Below are 18,706 nucleotides of genomic sequence, written 5' to 3'. Positions count from 1 at the left end.
AACATACCTCGTGACACTCGCAACTTTCACTCCTTCAGGCAGGCCCACTATCCGCAGATTCTGGGTCTCAACCTATTTTCCTGCTCCTCTACCTTTGCTCTCAGCGTCTTGCAAAGGTCTCCGAAGAGCCCCTTCCACTTCCAATGCCACCACCCGATCTGTGGTCAGATGTCACCCTCTCAATCTCTCGACTCTGCGACCCCTGTGCCTCCAAGCATTTCTCCACCTTCTCCATTGATCCCTTCAGTAAGGCCACAGTCCCTTTGACGGCCTTCGAGCGATCCCCCTGCATCTCCTTCCTCTGTTGGCGGAACTCTTCTTTGATGATGGTCATTAACTGTTCCATCTGGGGCTTTGCTACTTGCACTGGCCCTTCCCCCTCCGCCATCCTTCCACTGGCTGCTGTGCCATGGGTCCCTTCCAATTCCTTGGCCAAGTCCTTCATCTTCTTCTGCTAGGTTTCATAACCAGTAGACGTACCACTCTCGGGTAGCGGGGGGGGATGGGGGGAGACTTCTCCTCCGACCTGCAGTTACACTTTTCCGTCAAAGGTTTCTTTCAGCATGACAAAGAGCTCTTTCCTCCACCTTCAAGCAGGAGCTGCCCGGTGGGTTTGACCACTCACACCATGCCGCCATCGAAAGTCAACAATTAATTTTTATTGTATTACAATTAAACATTCAGGACCATAACTTTTTTTTAATAAAATATTTCATTGAAAATTTTTGGTCAACCAACACAGTACATTGTGCATCCTTTACACAATATTATAACAACACAAATAACAATGAGCTATTTTATAAACAGAAAATGAATAAATAATAAATAACAAAAATGAAAACTAACGCTAATTGGCAACTGCCTTATCACAAGTAACACTCTCCAAAAATATAATTTAACAGTCCAATATATAATTATCTGTAGCAACGACCTATACATATTATACAGTATATATTAACAACCCTGAGAGTCCTTCTGGTTCCTCGCCCCCCCCCCCGGATCCTGGGCTGCTGCTGCTGCCTTCTTTTTTTCCATTCCACCTATCTTTTTGCGAGGTATTCGACGAACGGTTGCCACCGCCTGGTGAACCCTTGAGCCGACCCCCTTAGGACAAACTTAATCCACTCTAGCTTTATAAACCCTGCCATGTCATTTATCCAGGTCTCCAACCCCGGGGGCTTGGCTTCTTTCCACATTAGCAATATCCTACACCGGGCTACTAGGGACGCAAAGGCCAAAACATCGGCCTCTCTCGCCTCCTGCACTCCCGGCTCTTGTGCAACCCCAAATATAGCCAACCCCCAGCTTGGTTCGACCCGGACCCCCACTACTTTTGAAAGCACCTTTGTCACCCCCATCCAAAAAGTGCCGGGCATGACCAAAACATATGGGTATGATTCGCTGGGCTTCTCGAGCACCTCGCACATCTATCCTCCACCCCAAATAATTTACTGAGCCGTGCTCCAGTCATATGCGCCCTGTGTAATACCTTAAACTGAATCAGGCTTAGCCTGGCACACGAGGACGACGAGTTTACCCTGTTTAGGGCATCTGCCCACAGCCCCTCCTCGATCCCCTCCCCCAGCTCTTCTTCCCATTTCCCTTTTAGTTCATCTACCATAGTCTCCCCTTCGTCCCTCATTTCCCTATATATATCTGACACCTTACCATCCCCCACCCATGTCTTTGAGATCACTCTGTCCTGCACCTCTTGTGTCGGGAGCTGCGGGAATTCCCTCACCTGTTGCCTCGCAAAAGCCCTCAGTTGCATATACCTGAATGCATTCCCTTGGGGCAATCCATATTTCTCGGTCAGCGCTCCCAGACTCGCGAACTTCCCATCCACAAACAGATCTTTCAGTTGCGTTATTCCTGCTCTTTGCCACATTCCATATCCCCCATCCATTCTCCCCGGGGCAAACCTATGGTTGTTTCTTATCGGGGACCCCCCCCAAGGCTCCAGTCTTTCCCCTATGCCGTCTCCACTGTCCCCAAATCTTCAGTGTAGCCACCACCACCGGGCTTGTGGTGTAGTTCCTCGGTGAGAACGGCAATGGGGCTGTCACCATAGCCTGTAGGCTAGTCCCCCTACATGACGCCCTCTCTAATCTCTTCCACGCCGCTCCCTCCTCCTCTCCCATCCACTTACTCACCATTGAAATATTAGCGGCCCAATAATACTCACTTAGGCTCGGTAGTGCCAGCCCCCCCCCTATCCCTGCTACGCTGTAAGAATACCTTCCTCACTCTCGGGGTCTTCCCGGCCCACACAAAACCCATGATGCTCTTTTCGATCGTTTTAAAAAAAGCCTTCGTGATCACCACCGGGAGGCACTGAAACACAAAGAGGAATCTCGGGAGGACCACCATCTTAACCGCCTGCACCCTCCCTGCCAGTGACAGGGATACCATATCCCATCTCTTGAAATCCTCCTCCATTTATTCCACCAACTGCGTTAAATTTAACCTATGCAATGTGCCCCAATTCTTGGCTATCTGGATCCCCAGGTAACGAAAGTCCCTTGTTACCTTCCTCAACGGTAGGTCCTCTATTTCTCTACCCTGCTCCCCTGGATGCACCACAAACAACTCACTTTTCCCCATGTTCAATTTATACCCTGAAAAATCCCCAAACTCCCCAAGTATCCGCATTATTTCTGGCATCCCCTCCGCCAGGTCTGCCACATATAGTAACAAATCGTCCGCATACAAAGATACCCGGTGTTCTTCTCCTCCTCTAAGTACTCCCCTCCACTTCTTGGAACCCCTCAACGCTATCGCCAGGGGCTCAATCGCCAGTGCAAACAATAATGGGGACAGAGGGCATCCCTGCCTTGTCCCTCTATGGAACCGAAAATATGCAGATCCCCGTCCATTCGTGACCACGCTCGCCATCGGGGCCCTATACAACAGCTGCACCCATCTAACATACCCCTCTCCAAAACCAAATCTCCTCAACACCTCCCACAAATAATCCCACTCCACTCTATCAAATGCTTTCTCGGCATCCATCGCCACTACTATCTCCGTTTCCCCCTCTGGTGGGGGCATCATCATTACCCCTAACAGCCTCCGTATATTCGTGTTCAGCTGTCTCCCCTTCACAAACTCAGTTTGGTCCTCGTGGACCACCCCCGGGACACATTCCTCTATTCTCATTGCCATTACCTTGGCCAGGATCTTGGCATCTACATTTAGGAGGGAAATAGGTCTATAGGACCCGCATTGTAGCGGGTCCTTTTCCTTCTTTAAGAGAAGCGATATCGTTGCTTCAGACATAGTCGGGGGCAGTTGTCCCCTTTCCTTTGCCTCATTAAAGGTCCTCGTCAATACCGGGGCGAGCAAGTCCACATATTTTCTATAGAATTCGACTGGGAATCCATCCGGTCCCGGGGCCTTTCCCGCCTGCATGCTCCTAATTCCTTTCACCACTTCTTCTACCTCGATCTGTGCTCCCAGTCCCACCCTTTCCTGCTCTTCCACCTTGGGAAATTCCAGCCGATCCAAAAAGCCCATCATTCTCTCCCTCCCATCCAGGGGTTCAGCTTCATATAATTTTTTATAAAATGTCTTGAACACTCCATTCACTCTCTCCGCTCCCCGCTCCATCTCTCCTTCCTCATCCCTCACTCCCCCTATTTCCCTCGCTGCTCCCCTTTTCCTCAATTGGTGTGCCAGCCCCCCCCCTATCCCTGCTACGCTGTAAGAATACCTTCCTCACTCTCGGGGTCTTCCCGGCCCACACAAAACCCATGATGCTCTTTTCGATCGTTTTAAAAAAAGCCTTCGTGATCACCACCGGGAGGCACTGAAACACAATGAGGAATCTCGGGAGGACCACCATCTTAACCGCCTGCACCCTCCCTGCCAGTGACAGGGATACCATATCCCATCTCTTGAAATCCTCCTCCATTTATTCCACCAACTGTCGCCTTCTCCCCATATTCGTACTGTACACCCTGTGCCTTCCTCTGCAGTGCCCGTAGTCAGCAAGTCAAATTCTACATGTAGCCTTTGCCTTTCCCTGTACAGTCCCTCCTCCGGTGCTTCCGCATATTGTCTGTCCACCCTCAAAAGTTCTTGCAGCAACCGCTCCCGTTCCTTACTCTCCTGCTTCCCTTTATGTGCCCTTATTGATATCAGCTCCCCTCTAACCACCGCCTTCAGCGCCTCCCAGACCACTCCCACCTGGACCTCCCCATTATCATTGAGTTCCAAGTACTTTTCAATGCACCCCCTCACCCTTAGACACACCCCCTCATCTGCCATTAGTCCCATGTCCATTCTCCAGGGTGGGCGCCCTCCTGTTTCCTCCCCTATCTCCAAGTCTACCCAGTGTGGAGCGTGATCCAAAATGGCTATAGCCGTATACTCCGTTCCCCTCACCTTCGGGATCAACGCCCTTCCCAGCACAAAAAAGTCTATTAGGACCATAACTTTTACTACTGGTTGTTTAGTCATAAAGAACAATACATTTATATTGCATGTCATGATCACATCCTCAGGATGCTTCAGAGCAACTCGCATCCAATAAGTTACTCGTCACTGTTTTTATGTTTAGTAAGTAAGATGCCAACCTGGTATGTGCCATTCATGAAATGTACAGGAATGCTGAAAGGCAAGGAATGGTGATATGGATTTCTCAAGAGAATCGACAAGATTTCCATTCTGGAAGGTTTTGCCTCACGATCGCCATTTTTCTGAGTTCTCTCCAGTGATCGTTGACAGTATATGGCGTACTTTCCTACTTCTGTCCTGGAATTTGTTAATGGAAAACAATAACTTCTATTTTGTTCTCTTTTGAGTTACAACAAAACTACACTTTTCACTAACAAAAATCTAATTTTGATCAAATTACTAGATAAACCCAGTTACCATTACGAATAATAATAATAATAATAATAATCACTTATTGTCACAAGTAGGCTTCAATGAAGTTACTGTGAAAAACCCCTAGTCGCCACATTCCGGCGCCTGTTCGAGGACACCGGTATGGGAATTGAACCCACGCTGCTGGCCTTGTTCTGCATTACAAGCCAGCTGTTTAGCCCACTGTGCTAAACCAGGATTGTGTTTTGTGTCTGCATTTGTTCAGGTCCGTTTGTAGCAGTCAACACATTTAAAGTAAGAATATACAGGACAACAGAATCCTGATTCAAGAAAATCTCTGGTCAGGAATATCCCATTGCCATTACCTCCATGTAGATTCTCTCCTAACAAAGTAATTTGGCCATAATGTTCTGTGGCAGCGTATTTAATTACATCTGCTGTTAGCTAGACATGCCCAATATTTCTTTTGCACAGAAAGCGCAGGCTGAAAATGGCAACGAGGGAAAGTCAGGCTTCTATTTTGCCGTCAACATCAAGGGACTGCATTTGCTTTTCACTGTGCTGATGGTTGCAAATAGAACTTTTGGGGACTTTTGAGCAACAACTTACTGTCATTGGGTACCTGATGCATCATGGCACTCTGTACAGGGGATCAGTGGAGTGTGTGAGTAGAGCAAGCAACAGCGTGGCTCTTCAAGCAATCATATTTAAGAATCCTCACTGAGAAATCCTTAATCTAAACCTGGGAATATGCACCAGTAAATATAATTTAGATTTAAATCATGTACAGAAAATGAAATAATGGGAGCGAAAAATGCGACTATGAGAGTGAAAGATAAATTAAACCGAAAGAAAAAGTTTTTAAAAGTTTCAAATCTCCGACACTAATTAAATTCTGAAGGAATGAGCAACCAAATTTGTAAAAGTTAAGTTTCAATGCTAGTATTTTAATTGGTAGTAATTATGACTTATTAAGCTATTGGTAATTGACATATTTAAATGTACAAGCCCTACCTTTTTTATGCCTTGTTTAATAAGTAGTGTAAACACTGCAACTTCATACCATTACATGCATGTCAATGGCATGCCTATTGATGAGGCGTGGTTACAGTGCAGCCAGTGGAAGAGCAGGGTAATTTGGACAGTAATTTCTGGATTTTTGCATTTAACTGCGTACTGCGGACTCCAAAGGTTGCTGTTCAATTTACGCCATAATAAGTGAGTTCTGTGACCACACTGTTATTCTCAATACAAAACCCAACCCTAGGCATCTGAGACCTGAGTGAACAAGGCAAGTAACAGTGTATCTCCATAAACACTTTCCTTAATTGTGAAATGAACAGTGCAAGGAATTCGAAGGGAAGTTAATATTAGAGTGGATGAATTCAATGCGAATCCAGTTCATGAAGAAACAGAAAGAGGGAAAGAAAGCTTAGATTAGGAGAGAAAAAAAGGGACAGGAAGAAAAATAATTTTTATTAATTGAAAATGTTACATTATTAAAACCTCCAAAAACAATTAAACTTGAAGAAATGGGCCTTATAGTACAAATTCAGTGCACTTATTAACACTTATTACTCTGTTCACAGGGTACACTTTTTGTAGAAAGTGTATTTAGTAGCTACTGCGCAACTATAGGAACCTCACATCAGTCAATGCATTTGTCAACAGCAGAGATGTGTTTTCACAAAGCTATCAGCACAGTTCAGACTCAGTGGAACTTTTAGATTTCCATATTTAAGCTTGCATCTGCCCAGCTTGCAAGCTGCTATAGCCTTTGAGTATAAATATTGATTAGCGCCATTTACGTTGCCATTATTTATACAGAAAATTGAGGTCCATTATTTTGTAGTTCCTTACATACCTTGGATCTGCATTTTGTTGCAGATGATGTTTGAGCAACCAGAGGAAAGGATGCCGAGGAAGGAAAAGGCCAACACACAGAGCCAACAACTGCCATCCCTAAAAGATAAAGGTTTATTTTAACACAAGTGTAATATTAAAACTGTTTCTCGGATTAGGCACACGCTACTACTTTTTGATTTCCACATCACATTCTAGTAATACATGATTAATAATGTGGATAATTTGTGGAATAATGAAATAGCATATTCCTAATGTTTTTGAGAAATGTACATTGATTCAAAGCTTTAAAGGTGATTGGCAGAAGGATTAGAGGGAACATGAGGAAAACCATTTTCATCCAGAGGGTGGTGGGCGTCTGGAATTCACTGAAGCTAAAACCCTCAACTTATTTAAAAGTACCTGGATCTGCACCTGAAGTGCAGTAACTTGCAAGCCTACAGACCAGGTGCTGGAAAGTGGGATTGGAAGGAGTGGCTAGTTTCCTTTTTTCCCCCTCTTTCTTAAGTTGGCGTGACATGATGGGCTGAATGGCCTCTCTATGCTGTAATCTTTCTATGGTTCTATGAGATAAAAAGATTGATGAAAATTATATGAAAATGCAACTAGTTTACTTCAAAGCACCAGGACTGGGTGTTTCATTGGATTATCACCGTATTATTTTGTGTCCATAATTTGGGAGTTTAAATCCAACCAAGTTAATGTGTCTCTTCACTATGTTATCTGCTTTATTCTAAGCGAATTAAACCTCAAGAAGGTTCCTACTTAACAAAAAGGTTATCAAATTTATTAAAATGAAAAATAAACTAAAGCAAAACCAACAGATTGTAGCTTATTTGTAATATTTAATTTAACATTAAGTATCTATTTCCAAGCGACAGAAATTCCAAATTTGTTGCACTTCTGATAAAATGAACACATCAATGAGGAATTGCTTTACTTAGGACATAGCACCTCTGATCACTCTACCCACTTCTAATGTGTACGGCAGCAGAACAAAATAAAAAACACTGACGAATCTACACTACAGGCATGTTGCATATTTCTCTCACACATGAAGTCCCATGGTGTGACAAAGAAAATAGCCACGCTGCGCCCGAAAAGCAGCTTGCTGCGGCGCAGTGTGGCCAATAGAAGCTGGGAGACCCCGCCCGGTCCCGGGATCTACCCGGCTCCTGACGCCTCGCGAGATCTAACGTGACCTCGCGAGACATTGCGATGTAAACCTGCCAGCGAGTGGAGCTCCTCAGGGCACAAAATGAGGCTATATGCGGCCCTGGCCATGCATTCCATGGTGAGGTTCACGATCTAACCCTAGTGTCATTTTATAATGCTGTGTTCGGAAACACACGCCTAAACATACAATGGAACTTTGTTCCCATTTAGTAAAATCCCGCCCAATGTCTCTAATGAACTACTCCATAGAGAATCCTCGTAATATAAACAATATAAACAAAAGTCCATGAGCTCACACTTTTACGATGCTTTGACTGCACCTCTGGCACCAAAAAGCCTAGCTGTCTTGCAAATCAGAATTTTTAAAAACACAACTGCAGCAGTCATACACACTAACCCAGGCTTTTCAGCCTTACTGCACCAAATACATATCATACAACAGATCTGAAGTTCCTACATTCATCACAGACTGAAGTATATAACTACTGAAACTGCGACTCTGGGTGAGAGTATTTCATTATAGCTTATTGACATTTGCTAAACTGTCTTCGTGCACAGATCAAACGATTTGCTTCGAAATGACATCTTTACTACCAAACACTGAGCATTTTCTCATCTTCTTGCACTTCAATGCCAAACCTAAACACTGCACAAGAATATGGAAATAGCTTCTAGTAGGAAATGGTTATGAATCCAACAAAAACACACTGGTCTAATAAAAAAGAAAATGGAAACTCTTGATTAAAAACATTGAGCTATGTTTCGAACTTGTCACTTCAGTGTCTTGGTAGGTCTCATTTAAAGCTATTGCATAAAATCTCAAACTAGCCAGACACAAAGATCGGAAGTTCATATCTCTTCCATTTAACCAAAATAGTATTCAAACCAAAATAGTATCCAAACCAAAATACTATTCCAAACCAAGGTACAGGGTAAGGTAACAGCCAAGGGCAGGAGTGCAATGTTCTGATGTTTGCTGAAACAATTATCTGAATTATACAGTTCTCATTAAAAGTCCATCTTGTTCTAGCCAATTATGCAGTTGGTTCACAAGAAGAGCACTGCAATGGAGGTTTACCAAGCAGATATAATGAGAAAATTAGAAACAAAGCTCAGAATGTAGGACAGTCTTAACTGAAAGACAATCTAGACTAACTCAGAAATATCATTTAAACAGCAATTCTATTTAATTTCTAACAAACTACGCACAAGTTTTCTGAAAATTGTTTGCACACACTATACCTGTATGGGTGCACACTGATTCTGGGTTTGTCGCTTTCTTGTTTGCTTGATTAATTGACAGTAGATTTCATTTTGTAGCTCTTGATGTGTGAGACATACTTGTAAAACACTCTGGGCCAGTGATACATGATAATCAATGGCCGGGGCATCAATAGCAACATTGATGAATAACTGGGAAGTCTAGGAAATAAAACAAATATATCATTTTATAACTGATACAAACAGCATTTTATCCATTGAATGTTTATTCTTTTTGATACAGAAATTGGGAATCTCTTCTTTCTGAAGACTGAGAGTGGGATTCTCCGGTCCCCCAGCCATGTGTTTCTCGGCAGTGGGATTCTCTATTCCTGCCACTTATCAATGGGATTTCCATTGAAGTCACCCTATGCCGCCAGGAAACCCGCAGGTGGAGGTGCGCTGTGGTGGGAAAAGAAAATCCCAATGGCCAGTGAATTCCAGCCGGTAGATCTGGCTAGTCTCACATCAACTTGTGTTCAACGTAGGTCAACAGAACAAAACCGCCCACAACTGGCACTAAATTGTCTGGCCACTGAACTGCGTTATTGAATTCAGAGGAAACTTGAAAGGTTCATCTTAGAATTCTGGAATATCCAAGTCACAAGAAATTACAAGCAAAAGACCTTCAACAACCGTGAAGCAACTTATATTTCGATAACCCTCGTTGATAGAACTGCCCAATGATTTTTTTCATAAAAAGAGTAGTGACGAGATTTCTCTCTCTTCAAAAGTCTAATTTAATTTAAATGTAAAATATTTTAAATCTCCAAACTAAAGGTACTTTGATTCAGGTATAATCCCACCAGTCATAGTTGGATCACTACCTTGTGGATTTTCTAGTATCCAACAAGATAGTGCTGTGGCCAATATTTTCATAATCTCTACACTCAGGAGAAGTGCTGAGCACCTATTCACTGCATTTCTCCAGTGCTGTGTCAGAAAATTAACTGATGGCAATTGGGTGAAAGCATGCTAGAAGACAAGGTTAATATTCGTCCAGTGGCACATAACCAAAGTGAAATTTTTAGCACCAGCTTTTCCATTAATTAGCACATGACAACACCAACATTGTTTATTATGTTACATGATGTGGAGATGCCGGCGTTGGACTGGGGTGAGCACAGTAAGAAGTCTTACAACACCAGGTTAAAGTCCAACAGGTTTGTTTCGATGTCACTAGCTTTCGGAGCGCTGCTCCTTCCTTCACCTGAGGAAGGAGCAGCGCTCCGAAAGCTAGTGACATCGAAACAAACCTGTTGGACATTAACCTGGTGTTGTAAGACTTCTTATTATGTTACAATCAGTGATCGTGAACATGTTAGTCTGGTAGATGTTCCAAAAGCCATGCAACTTTAAACCTTTAATATATATCCTCCCTTATGCTGGTAAAATATATTCGTCCATAATTTGCTCTAGCTCTAGGAGTGAATCGAATGACTTCAGCTATTTATTAAATCTGGCAAGTTTCAGTTTTAAAGTTTGTGTGGCAAGTTCCTGAAACTGCAGGCTCATAATGTTATAAGGAGGGAAACAACGCACCTGGGACCTGAGTGAACAGAGCAAGTAACTGTGCATTTTCTTACCATTTGGAGTGAAGTGCAATTAGCAGCAGAAGGACTGAGAAGGAAAGGTAAATTCGAGTGGATTATTCATTGTCAAATTAGGTAAAGAAAGATAAATAAAAAAAGGGAAAGAAAGACTGGATTAATAGAGGGGGTAAAAAGAGATGGAAAAGAAAGGTAACTTTTTAAAAATAAAAATAATTTTTCAAATCACCAACAATTTAAACATGAAGTGATGAGACTCCACACTTGTGATTGTTTATTTTCATACCGGAGAAATTGTGCGGCAGTAATTATTACTATCACTTTGTTAAAAGGCTATTTTGACAAACAAATTCAACACTGATTAATTTTGTTTGTTTTCACTGCGCAAGTGCAGCAGCTTTACACCATTCAATGATGAACCATATAATGAGATGAACAATATCATGAGACATTTTTGAAAATCTAACAATGGATCCACTCATATCATACATCAGCATTTGGAATTCTTCATTCAACCTCACAACCCCCCTCACCTAAAGTTGCTGTTGCATTTACACATAAATAAAGGCAAGTGCTATTAGTCTTTTCGTTACTTTGACTGCAAACTGTAGCTCATATTATTTAGGATACAAATGAATGTTACCTTAAACAGTTTGAGCGCTTCAGTCTGTAGAGCTGCAGATGGCAGTGTGGTAAGGGGAGATGCTATCCCATCTTTACTATAGCACAGAGTAGGATGTGACCACAACTGGGAACCTGTCAAAGAACAGAATTGGAGCAAAATACACAAAGAAATTGACTTTAGAAATGAATAAATGAAAGAAAAAAGCCTATATATATATATATATATATATATATATATATATATTACATTTGAATCATTACAGTTTTACAATCATGAGGTTTATAAGATTATATTTTGGTAGTTTAAATTAGGAACAGCCTCCTAACATCACAGTGGATGTACCTACACCTCAGGAACTGCAGCAGTTTAAGAAGGGAACTCACCACTGTCATAATATCCATGCATGTATATAATGAAGTGCAGACAGGCAATGATTGACACACAGGATGACCAGTAAGCACACAGCACAGTGCAGCCAATCACCAGACAGGACACCACCACTATAAAGCCAGAGGGCACTAGGTTTCCCGCTCTCTGCACCCAGCCACTGAGACAGTCAGAGTCCATGAGCTAGCACAGTGCAAACACCATGCGGTAGCTAGTACGTCTAGTCAGGCTAGTACAAGGTCTCCAGTCAGTTCAGTATAGTGTCGACCCACAGTTAAATATGTATGTTAGTTCTATCGTTCAATAAAACCGTGTTGGATCTTCTACAGTATTAGAGGTCTGTTACTCGCATCGCTGCATCAAGTGCAGTCCACACCGAACCAACCTGCCTAACACATCAACCACCACCTTCTGAAAGGTAACTAGGGATGGGCAATAAATGCTGGCCTAAAGGGCAGCTCGATAGCATTGTGGATAGCACAAGTGCTTCACAGCTCCAGGGTTCCAGGTTCGATTCCGGATTGGGTCATTGTCTGTGCGGAGTCTGCACATTCTCCCCGTGTGTGCGTGGGTTTCCACTGGGTGCTCCGGTTTCCTCCCACAGTCCAAAGATGTGCAGGTTAGGTGGAGTGGCCATGATAAATTGCCCTTAGTGTCCAAAATTGCCCTTAGTGTTGGGTGGGGTTACTGGGTTATGGGGATAGGGTGGGGGTGTCGACCTTGGGTAGGGTGCTCTTTCCAAGAGCCAGTGCGGACTCGATGGGCCGAATGGCCTCCTACTGCACTGTAAATTCTATGATAAAGAGCGATGCCCACATTCCGTAAATGAATTTTTAAAACTTTTTTAAAAATGGAGGGTATCATGTGACCTGTTCTGCAGTCTGCCTGATAGCAAGCTTGAGTGGTTTGATTGATAGAGATCAAAGGAAGGTTCCCACTGTTTTGCTGAGAAGGTGCGAGGTATTTACATTTGCAGGCATTAGCAGCAGTTTCGGAGTTTATTATGTAGATGCTGGGGGTGGAATTATCCTGCCCTTCCCACCGGCAGGATCTTCTGGACACACCAAAGTTGACTTCTGCTGCAGGTTCCCTGATGGTGGCATGGGTGAGGAATGTAAATCGTCATGGACTTGGTGAGACCAGAAGATCCCACTGCCGGCCAATGACAATCTGCCTTTGCCACAGCGGGGGCTGGAGAATTCCGCCCTGGATCTCCCAAGTCCCAGAAAGGTGCAGTAGGCATTGATTTATAAATATATGTGCTGAAAACTGTCATTTACTTCTAAGATGAAAGGGTGTTGGGGGTCAAGGATTAGCCTTTTTTCCTTGAATGCAAGGTTAACCTTTTTCACATTTGCATGGGGAAGAGAGACAAGGAAGCCATTGAGTTCAAGCTAGTCTCCATACAAATCAATGAATATCACACACAGACTGTAGAGGTTCTCTGTGGTCAGTAGAGAGAAGAGGTTGCTTGGCTTCACAAGCTACCACAGTTGAATTTGGGAGGGAGATGGTCTCTAGTTGAAAAGACGTACCCTACAGCCATCAAAGGATTGGGGGAGATTCGAAACTCACTGAAAGCACCTTTAGATGGCCACTCAAAGTTCCTACTCAGTGAAACATAGGGAACTCTTTGGAAACTGAGAGTAACTGGAGTGTTTGTTAAGGACTAGAGCATGATGAGTGACAAGTATGCAAAGAGAATATCACTTTCTAAGTACATATATGAGAGAGATTAAGCAGTTTAGAATAATGAGAGAAGATCTAATTGAAGTATACAATATGAAAAAAGACACTGACAAAATAGACCGAGTCCTCTTGTGGGGCAATCTAGAACGAGGGGTCATCTTTTTAAATTTGCTACCCCTTATCCAAAAATGGAAATGAGGAGGCTTTACTTCTGTCAAAGGGTCGTGAATCTGTGGAATTCACTACCCTAGATTGCGGTGGATGCCGGGACATTGAGTTTAAGGCAGAGTGTGACAGATTTTTAATTAGTAACAGGTTGAAGGGTTATAGACAGTGGGCTGGAATTGAGGCTGAGATGAGATCAGCCATGTCGCATTGAATGATGGAGCGGCTTGAGGGGCTGAATTGCCTACTCCTGCTCCTAGTTTTTATGTTCCAAGTTGCCTACAAAAAGAAAATTGTGTTTAGTCAATACTACGGATTTAGTCATTTGTTATAGTAAAAGATTTAAAACATGAAATTTTATTGAATAATTCCCTCAGCTATCAATTTGAAGTTCCAATTTATTTTACAAGTTATAGGTCTCTCTGGAGATCATAAGTCGTTTAAAATTGAGGAATGATAGATCAGTTTATTTCCAAATCGGAATTCAGGTTAAAAATAATCAATATGATGAAATTAGGAGTAAACAGACAACGTAAAATTCTATGAGCCCACCAAAAGGGCCGGAAGCATAGGATACCCACCCACCTGTGCGCCCTGGAACTGATCCCTTTGCAAAGGAGAGGTAAGTGAGTATTCGAATACTTGTGGCAGGGGTTTGCACACAAAGTGTGCTTGTATTTGAGGCAGATATTTTTCCTCTCAATTCTTGTGATGTTGGCATCATTGAAATGGCCAACGTTTGTTGCCCATCCAGTTGCCCTGGACCTGTTTGGTACACGGAGGACCTTTCTCTGTTATTAAGAACGGAAAATACGAGTCATAGAATGTATCATAGAATTTACAGTGCAGAAGGAGGCCATTCGGCCCATCGAGTCTGCACCGGCTCTTGGAAAGAGCACCCTACCCAAGGTCCACACCTCCACCCTATCCCCGTAACCCAGTAACCCCACCCAACACGAAGGGCAATTTAGCATGGCCAATCCACCTAACCTGCACATCTTTGGTCTGTGGGAGAAAACCGGAGCAAACCCACGCACACACGGGGAGAATGTGGAGACTCTGCACAGACAGTGACCCAAGCCCGGAACCGAACCTGGGACCCTGGAGCTGTGAAGCAATTGTGCTATCCACAATGCTACCGTGCTGCCCAAAGTCAGCCTCATCGATGTGGAACTGAACTTACTATTCTGCTTTGAAAAGGATGGGCCTTCAATGGAGATAAAAAATATTTTTTTCTAAATTCTGGTTCTCCTTTCTGGTCAGCTTTTCAACATTAATGGATTCCTTCAGGTGTTAGTGCCGGCAATTTTCCACATGACAAGTCCTGAATTCTGTTCTCAGCTGGGCAGAACAGAAGTGAGCTTGGTGCAATTGCTTAGGCTAGCTGGGGGAATCTCTTGGACATGTCCCAAAGCTGACTGAGGGTATTATGAAACTAGGCTCATGAACTGTCAGGACAATGCAGCCCATATCTACCAGGAAGGATGAGATTTGAAAATTTGGCGTGTCTGGATTCTTCACCCACTGGGATCTAACTTCAGCTCTGCCACTGCAGAATTTACCATTGATTTTTTTTGGTATAACCCTCAATAATGAAAATAAAATTGTTTGATAAAAACTAAATCAGTTGTTAAAAATTATCATTTAAGTGACTGAATGAAGAGGCGTTTGGGCATTTAGCTCTAATTTAGTTCTAATTCAGTGTCAGTTGTAGCTATACTGGAATTGGACTTGTGGACTAACAAGCTTCGGAGTTCAGGTTCCACTCCAGGACTTGAGCACCATAATCAAGGCAGACATTCCAGTGCAGTACTGAAGGAGCATTTCATTGTTGGAGTTGTAGCCATCGGGGATGGCCACTTCCAACTAGGTACAAAGCAACTCGCAAAGACGGATGGGTAAAATGGACAAGCCAAGAATCAGGCAGGCTCAGAGCCTGAAATGCATATTTGTCAGCCAGTCCAGACGGCATCGAAACTCCGTCTCATTAGCATGTTAATCAGGCCGATTAGCAGGTGATGGCCAACTTCCCCAAAACAAAAGACTGGTACTCCAGCAACCGGGACTGTCCCAGACATTTCGGCACCATGCCCTGTCCAAGGGAAACGCAAACAACGGGGTCAATGACCGTTTGGGACACGCCCAGCCATCCAGATCCCCGCCCACTTATTGGCTAAGGAATCGAAGAGAGTGATCAGGGATCACCCAATTAGTAAGGCCCAAATCAAAGGACCGCCCAAAAGAGCACAACCGCCCCCCCCCCCCCCCCCCCCCCCCGAGTACAAAGGAAGAATTTGCCACATGTTCACTCTCTTTTGGCTTGGTACCCTGGTCACGGCCATTGCCAACTGCAGCAACACCAGAAGCAAGTTCGAGTTCAACAGCCACTACCAGCAGTTACCACTTCGAACCCAAGAGATCCAGAATTGAACAGCGGCCACTGTTTCCTGACCTAAGCCGGGTGCCCGAACTTAAGTACAGGTTGTCTTAGTAATAGGTGTAGTTGACTAGTTGTGTTTTTGTTGCATGACTAATTGTGTGTAAATAAAGTACCCTTGTCCTTGAACTAACTAACTGGTGTTTGGCTCTTTGATCGCTAGCCGGTTGAAACTTGTGATGGTATCATTCGATACCTGGCGACTCTAAGCATTCAGACATAGACAATATAGAAAGAAGGCAAATTCACTGATTGCCCTAATTGGAACAGAGCCACAGAAAAGATCAAGTAGTAGAGAAAACGCACTAGAGTTATTGGTGACTCCGCCGGGACTCGACCCAGAAGTGACGGTGTCACTCCGAGAGAACCCACAAAAACATTTGAATTAGAATCCAAATTGGCAAAGTAAAAGAAACCACAAGCGAAACCAGTATCAATCAAACCTCCAGAATTTGGAAGTGTGTAATTTGCATGCGTACTAACAAAGGGATATAAGGTAAACTCGATAGATTTTGTTACGTGAAACTTTCGGGAGTTGTGTAAACGGAAAATAGCTTAAGCCGTACCTGTGTTTGCACCACCGCTTTATTCCTCCTTGTTCCAAATTTCCAGTAAGAGACAAGAGTATTTGTAGGGATGGCCATGAAGGCAATGGAATGCCTTATGCATCCACAAGAGCCCGAGTTCGCAGCGACCAATAGATCAGAACAGTGTCCCGTATGGGAAGAGGAGATCAGGAAGTACCTAAAGGGGAAAGGATGGCCCCTATGGTCTGAGCTTTGCGCGAATGAAGAGACAGGTCCTGGCAGCATAGGACAGACTTGGTGGGACAGCCTGACCGAGATCCATAAAAAGAGTTTGACGAAGGTTCGTAAGCCGATAGCAATCGTGTCCTGTCTGGCACAATTACGAGGCACAGAGGAGGTCGTGAAGACGCTCCGCAAGCAGCTTGAGGAGGAAGAGAAAAGTAGAGAGGGAGATTTAAATGAATGCGAGAGATTAAATGTACAGCTCCGGGAGCAGTTAGTAGCGAAGGACAAGGAAATGGATGATGTCAAGAGGGCACATCAATCCTGTCTCGCCCACCTTAGCGGCTTCCAAATCCAATATGATCAGGCCTACCAGGACACACAGCGTGCTGTCCTGGTAAGAGAAGAGACAGAGAATCGGGTACAGCAGCTAAAGAAACGAGAGGACCTAAAAGCAGCCTTCCGAGCACTCCACAGTTCCACCACGGAACAGAGGCAGAGTTCGGTGGACCATGCCAAATGCAGGCAGCAAATTGCAAGGTTGCAATCCCTGCTATCAGTTCAAAATGAGTTTAGAGACACCTTTGGCCCACAGCTAGACCAGGAAGATGGCCCCGATTGGCAGGGACTCAGTGAAGTGGCCCAACGGTACGTAAGCGAGACCGAGAATCAAAATAGAGCCCCCCAGGCCCTGAAGAGGAAAGCACCCGCACCACCGACTGCACAAGCAGCACCCAACCCAATAAACCCCATCACCACACAGCGCAGGGTTACCACGGAAGACCAACCCGATTTCGTGTACACCACCCCATTAATGATCACCCAGTTACGAGACGCCTGCGAGAAGATAGATACTTTCCACCCCACATCGGACTCACATCACTTTTTCGAGTTAGTAAAACAACAAACCCTGATGTATGGTTTAGACGAGCCGGAGCAGGTTAAGCTCATTGTTATGTGCTTAGACCCCTCAGTTAGTTCAGCCCTTCCCGACCCACAAAATGTAGGAGGAGGTAGCCTCCAAGTAATGAAAACGGCCATTTTAGACGCCATAGAGTATAACAGAGGAGATCCGGTAGATCGGCTCAACCGGTGCAGGCAGAACAAGCCCCCGCCACACTCACAGTAGGAGATTATACCCATAGAATCAGCTCAGTAGGAGTGTACTGGTTTGACCACAAACTATTACCACAGTCAAAGCAGTTAGGGAGGTCTTGAAAAGACATAAGACAGCATTTGCCCAGCACAAGCACGACTGCGGTAAAATCCCAGGTGTTCTAAACATTACAGGTCCCGATCCCAAGCCCCAGAAACAGTATGGCTTCCCCCAGCAAGCCGAGGAAGAGATAGCCAAAGTAATTCAAAGTTATTGAAGCAAGGCATGATTCGACCCGCTGCATCGACAAATAATGCCCCGATTTGGCCAGTAAGAAAACCCGATGGATCATGGTGACTGACCATCGACTACAGAGAATTGAACAAAGTGACTCCCCTAGCAGCCCCCACCATTGCCACAAGTCCCGAGACCATCGTTGAGACAGGGACTCCAGTCGAAAAAATTTTCGGTATTCAACATCAGTAATGGCTTTTGGTCCATTCCACTGGACAAAGCATGCCAGTATAAATTTGTGTTCACCTTCCAGGGACAGCAGTACACATGGACGTGCCTTCCACAACTCCCCCTCCATTTTCCACAGACAATTGTCAAACGGATTATCTAAATTTTCCCGCCCTGAATGCCTTGTTCAGTATGTGGATGACTTGCTCCAACAGACTGACACCAAGGAAGAGCACATCTTGCTTCTTTCTGAATTATTGGCACTCCTTACGATTGGATGCGAAATTAACCCCAAGTAAGCCCAAATTCTTCAGGAAAAAGTCACTTATTTAGGTACAGTCATCACGCATGGGAAGTGTGAAATACAACTCAAACGGATTGATTCCATCGTAAATTTGCCCTTGCCCCAAAACGTTA

The 18,706-nt window shown here is 44.1% G+C and overlaps 1 protein-coding gene across 2 annotated transcripts in view; it reads right to left on the bottom strand.

Moving 5' to 3' along the window:
• Positions 1 to 18,706, bottom strand: part of plekhh2 (pleckstrin homology domain containing, family H (with MyTH4 domain) member 2) — a 241,439-nt gene that overhangs the window by 39,274 nt on the left and 183,459 nt on the right. For both annotated transcript variants that reach the window (XM_072510490.1, XM_072510480.1), the window contains 4 exons: positions 11,323 to 11,435; positions 9,112 to 9,291; positions 6,695 to 6,792; positions 4,578 to 4,755 (listed from right to left, as the gene is read on the bottom strand). In XM_072510490.1, coding sequence (XP_072366591.1) covers positions 4,578 to 4,755; positions 6,695 to 6,792; positions 9,112 to 9,291; positions 11,323 to 11,435 — 569 coding nt within the window. The remainder of the gene's footprint in view (positions 1 to 4,577; positions 4,756 to 6,694; positions 6,793 to 9,111; positions 9,292 to 11,322; positions 11,436 to 18,706) is intronic.

Source organism: Scyliorhinus torazame, chromosome 1 (assembly GCF_047496885.1).
Source record: "Scyliorhinus torazame isolate Kashiwa2021f chromosome 1, sScyTor2.1, whole genome shotgun sequence".
Taxonomy (NCBI): domain Eukaryota; kingdom Metazoa; phylum Chordata; class Chondrichthyes; order Carcharhiniformes; family Scyliorhinidae; genus Scyliorhinus; species Scyliorhinus torazame.
This window is presented reverse-complemented; position numbering and strand designations above follow the sequence as displayed.